General features: G+C 34.7%; 1 protein-coding gene across 1 annotated transcript; it reads left to right on the forward strand.

The window, feature by feature from the left end:
* Window positions 1-460: 460 nt before the first annotated feature.
* Window positions 461-5,390, forward strand: LOC107959521 (receptor protein-tyrosine kinase CEPR2). Its single transcript, XM_016895595.2, has 3 exons — window positions 461-979; window positions 1,974-4,620; window positions 4,747-5,390. The coding sequence occupies exons 2-3, from the start codon at window positions 2,055-2,057 to the stop codon at window positions 5,109-5,111; spliced, it is 2,931 nt and encodes a 976-aa protein (XP_016751084.2). The 5' UTR covers window positions 461-979; window positions 1,974-2,054; the 3' UTR covers window positions 5,112-5,390.
* The last annotated feature ends 361 nt before the right edge of the window (window positions 5,391-5,751 follow it).

The raw sequence follows: 5,751 nt of genomic DNA on the forward strand, positions 1-5,751 counted from the left end.
CATTTAAGAAACTGATTCAAAAAGTTTTAATTTAGTTTTGTCATTTTTTTGGTAAAATAAAACAGTATTAACCAAAATAATAAATGGGCTCATTCGCCCTTGTAAATCTAAAATAATTTACTTGAACTAAATCCTACACCAAAATGAGGTACGACGTCAGAAACTTGAATCTCAAGTTTATCTCAGTGAATAATCACCTTTTTGTTTTAATATTTAATTTAAATAATTAACTTTTTAAAATATATTTGATAATCCACATCAAAATTACTAGGTATAATATTTCTTTCACAAAAAAGTATAGAGAATATATTTAATTATTATTTTATTTTAGTCAATTTCATTTAAGATTATAACATTTTTTTAAATAATTTAATTATATTCAAAATTTAATTTTTTAATATTTATCTAATATTTATTTTTTTAATTTATTAAATACAGACTAAATAAATTCGACTATGTCACCGTAACACTATCACAGCACAAGCATTCCACCTATGCCACATTGTCAGTCTAATCTCAAATCATTTACGCATCGATACAGTGAATGATGCTTGCCTTTTCTCCTATCAACCAATCTTCTCCACAAAGCGCACTTTGTCTCTCTCTTTTTCGCTCTCAAAAATATCATTCGAATCACTTATCTTTCTTTTCTTTTCACTGTTCATTAAGCTAATCTTTTGTATCCATCTGTTTTCTGCTGTGATTTCTTTTCAGTTTCTTTGTAAAAAAACATCCCATTCCGAAATCTGGGTTTTCATTTACCATCAAAATTCAGTGGTAATCAAAACCAATCTCTGTTGTTTTTGTTGTTTTTTCTACTTTTCTTTTAAAAACCAGAAAATCCATGTCATCTAGCTTAATGAAACTGAACCTTTCTCTTGCTAACTTGGGGAACAGTTGTTCTTGTTTCTTGGGAAACTAAACACTTTCTCACTAACTAAACGAAAAGGAGAAGAATTCACGCTTGGATTTCCTACAGGTACGTATGCTAACTTTGATTTTTTTTTTCTTTCTCACTTTCAAATTGTTTGCCTTTTATGTCAATTACATCCTTTCTTCTATTTTACTATATTTAACCCCATTTTGTTTTGGAAAAGGTAAACCTGAAATTCATTGTTAATTGTTGGTTTGTTTTTGTTGAAAAATCTTTGTTAAGGTAGCATAAAAGAATGAAGGTAAAAAGAAGAAAGAAGAATAAAAGAGACAGAGGAAGGTTGAAAAAGCTACTTCTAAAATGGAACATAATTTGGAGTATTGTTTGATTAGTCCAACAATTGACAACCAATGTTTAGATTAAGTCAGTGATTTGTGTTAAAGATTCCTACCTTTTCTTTTTCTTAATCATTTCCTTGCTTTAAACTTTAAACCATACCTGGATTAACAATGTTGTAAACTCCATTTTTATGGGTTAAAGTCGTATTACAAATGATGGTTTCACAAATCAAACCCCCCAAAAAAAAAGTTTTTAGCTTTTGAAATATATATTTTTTAATAAATAATTCTAATTCATTCTATGAAAGGTTTATGTACGTATTATATACATATATATTTGACAAATGTAATCTTTTTGATTATCTTGGTCAGTTCATTCAAATAATTTAATAAGATTTACCTATAATTTATCTTGAATCTAAATTGAACCCTGAATCCAAGTTGATCAGATTTAAGATTTGAAGTGTTATTAAATAATTAAAAAAGAAACATGAATGATGTATTAAGAAAAATTCATGAAATAATTTCCCGTGAAAATTTTGAATATTTACTTGATTAACTCGTAAACCTAATAAAAATGTTAATGTCAGCTCAAGCTTGAGTGGGGCTAGATGAAATGTAGAAATAAAAGACGAAAATCGACGGTTTTGTCTCTTTTTATCTGCAAAATCTGCTTTTAACATTTTGTTTGTTCTATTTTAAGATTTGTTTCAATAAAATAATTCAACCTTTTTTTTGTGCATGGAATTCTCTTTTTTCAGCTGTCGCCAGCCGGTAAAGTATGGTGTAATATTGGAATTTTGCTCAATAATTCAGCTTCCTGTTCTGATTGAACGGCAATCATGATGCCCTTCAACAATTCCACAATGATTAAACATTGGTTTCTACTGTTTACAATCATGGCTTCTGCTCTTTTCCCGCCATGTTCCGCCATTAACGTCGAAACCCGAGCTCTTCTCGACGTTAAAAGCAAGCTGAAAGACCCTTTAAACGTCTTAGGTTCCTGGAAAGAATCAGATTCTGCATGCAAATTCTATGGAGTTACTTGTGATCCTGTTTCGGGCAATGTCACTGAGATTTCTCTTGCTGGAAAATCATTGGCCGGCGAGATTTCACCTTCCATTTCCATGCTTAATAGTCTTGAAACCCTTTTTTTGCCTCACTATTCCATTTCTGGGGAACTTCCTGACCAAATAAACCATTGTTCAAACCTCAGAGTTTTGAACATATCCTGGAATAAAATGGTTGGAATTATACCCAATCTTTCTGGACTTAAGAGCTTGGAGATTCTTGGATTGGCATTTAACTCGTTTTCCGGCAGGTTTCCGAGCTGGATCGGAAACTTAACCGGGCTGGTTTTTCTTGCTTTAGGTGGAAATGATTTTGATGAGAGTGAAATTCCGGAGAGTATTGGGAACTTGAAGAACTTGAATATCCTGTATCTTCGCAACTCCAATCTGGTTGGGCACATTCCAGAGTCCGTTTTTGAGCTGAAGGCCTTACAGATATTGGATTTGTCCTGGAACAATATTTCTGGGAATATCCCGAACTCAATTTCAAAACTGAAAAACCTTAACCAGATTGAGCTGTTTTTCAACAATTTGACAGGGAAGTTACCACCAGGGATAGCTGATCTTCCTCTCTTGAAAGAATTCGATATCTCCTCGAACCGGCTGAATGGGACATTGCCAAAAGAGATTGGAAAGATGAACTTGACGGTTTTTCAATGTTACAATAACAGCTTTTATGGAGAGATCCCTGCAGGATTTGGAGATATGCAGCATCTTATAGGGTTCTCAGTCTATAAAAACAGGTTTTCCGGGCAATTTCCAGCCAATTTCGGTCGGTTCTCCCCTTTGATTAGTATTGACATATCAGAGAATCAATTTTCAGGTGGATTCCCGAGGTTCTTGTGTGAGAGGGGAAAGCTAAAACTCTTACTGGCTCTTGAGAACAACTTTTCAGGGGAGTTTCCGGATTCTTATGTTGAATGCAAATCACTGGTAAGGCTCAGGGTGAACAAGAACCATCTTTCTGGAAATATTCCTGATGGATTTTGGGCACTTCCGCATGCCAATATGATTGACTTCAGCGATAATGACTTCACTGGAGGAGTATCCGCCAGCATTGGATCTTCCATCGGCTTGAATCAGTTGGTTTTGCAAAACAATAAATTTTCGAGCTCTCTTCCCTCCGAGCTTGGCAAGCTGACAAACTTAGAGAGGCTTCTTTTGAATAACAATAACTTTTCCGGCAACCTACCGGCTGAGATTGGTGCCTTGAAGCAGTTATTCTCGTTAAGTCTCGAGCAAAACTCGTTAACGGGATCGATACCTGCGGAATTAGGTAATTGTGTTAGATTGGTGGACTTGAATCTTGCTGATAATTATTTGAGTGGCATTATGCCACCAACAGTTTCATTCATGAGCTCTTTGAACTCTCTGAATCTTTCGGGAAACAAACTCACCGGTCCAATTCCGAAGAATCTCGAAAACCTGAAGCTAAGTTCCATTGATTTGTCTGAGAACCAATTGTCTGGAAATGTTCCTCATGAGCTCTGGACCATAGGCGGAGTCAAAGCATTTCTTGGTAATAGGGGACTCTGCATTGACAAAATGTTCAGAAATAATATGAATGATACTGTGTTGAATGTTTGCAGGGAAGAGCAGGGTCGGAAAATGGTGTTCGGGGATAAATCTGTTTTCTTCATCGTAATAGTAGTTGCTTTAATTATGGTTCTAGCTGGATTATTGCTCGTGAGTTACAAGAACTTCAAGCATAGTCGAGAAGACATGGAGAACAGTTTAGGAGGCAACAATGGAGTAAATCCGAAATGGGAACTTGCATGTTTCCACAACATGGATATCGATGCCGATGAAATATGTAACCTAGAGGAACAAAACCTGATTGGAAGTGGCAGTACCGGAAGAGTTTACCGCCTGGATTTGAGAAAAAAGGGTGTCGTGGTCGCTGTGAAGCGACTATGGGATGGGGAAGGCCTTAAGGTTCTGGCAGCAGAGATGGAAATTTTGGGCAAAATCCGTCACCGAAACATACTGAAGCTCTATGCTTGTCTAATGAAAGGCAGATCAAGCTATTTGGCATTCGAATACATGGAAAATGGCAACGTGTTTCAAGCACTTCACCGAGTGAAAAAAGACGGGAAACCCGAATTGGACTGGCATCGAAGACATAAGATTGCCTTAGGTGCTGCTAAGGGAATTGCTTATCTGCACCATGATTGCTCCCCTCCTATCATTCATAGGGATATAAAATCATGCAACATTCTACTCGACAAGGATTATGAGCCGAAAATCGCCGATTTTGGGGTCGCAAAGGTTGCAGAAAAATCTCTCAAGGGATCTGAATGGAACTGTTTTGCAGGCACCCATGGTTATATCGCTCCTGGTGAGTTTCAAATGACTCGTCTTTTTAGAAATGTTTCAAAGTCTACATATATTTATATCCACCACTTATCTGAGTCCGGGTGATATCTGTATATCTTACTTTTCTAACCGTAATTTTCAACTGCAGAGCTTGCCTATACACTAAAAGTGACTGAGAAGAGCGATGTGTATAGTTTCGGAGTAGTGTTACTTGAACTAGTGACCAGAAGAGCAGCCATTGAGGAGGAGTATGGAGAAGGGAAAGATCTTGTGTACTGGGTTTTAACTCATTTCAATCATCATGAAAACGTCCTCAAGGTTCTTGACAGTAAAGTAGCCACAGGAACTGCCACCGTGCGAGATGACATGATTAAGGTCTTGAAGATCGGTATCCTCTGCACTGCCAAGCTTCCAAATTTGCGCCCCACCATGAGAGAAGTAGTCAGGATGCTTGTCAATGCTGAACCAGCCTGTTCTACGTCTCCAGATAGCCAATCTGACAAAAATTGGTAAGGGTTTTGTTTTATACTATGTTATTCGGACTCCTGTGGTTGTTGGATGCGACTACGTGTTCGACGTGTGTATAGTTAAATTTTTCTAAGCTTTTTTTTTTTCGTTTATTTGGAGGATTTTTAAAATCATATTCCAATATTTATGTATAAGATAAATAAAACGGTGTAGGTGTTGAAGGAGTTAAAAGTCGTATTTGGCAATTGGCTGATAATTGACTAATAATTGTAATGATTGGTTTGATCAACTGATTTTATTAATTGATTTAACCAATTGATTCTATTAACAGTTTATTTAAAAATATTTTGTAAAATTTAGCTAAAAGTTAATATGCTTAAAATGACAAATAAGAGTATAATATATTTTATTATTAAGTATTTATTTGTTTATAATACTTTTGTTGTTATTGGTTGAAATTATTAAAATAAAATAATATTATCAATAAATTAAAACATTCATTATGAAAATTAATTGGTGAATATTCTTGAAAATTAAAAACAAATAAATTTCTTAAATTCTTTATTTGCAAATATTAACATTGTGGAAATAGATAAATATTGCTAGTGTAGCAATATAATTAAAAATTATATTCTTAGTGATAATTATGTCATGTTTTTAGTATGTAAATTAGTAATAATTATGT

This window comes from Gossypium hirsutum, chromosome A05 (assembly GCF_007990345.1).
Source record: "Gossypium hirsutum isolate 1008001.06 chromosome A05, Gossypium_hirsutum_v2.1, whole genome shotgun sequence".
Taxonomy (NCBI): Eukaryota; Viridiplantae; Streptophyta; class Magnoliopsida; order Malvales; family Malvaceae; genus Gossypium; species Gossypium hirsutum.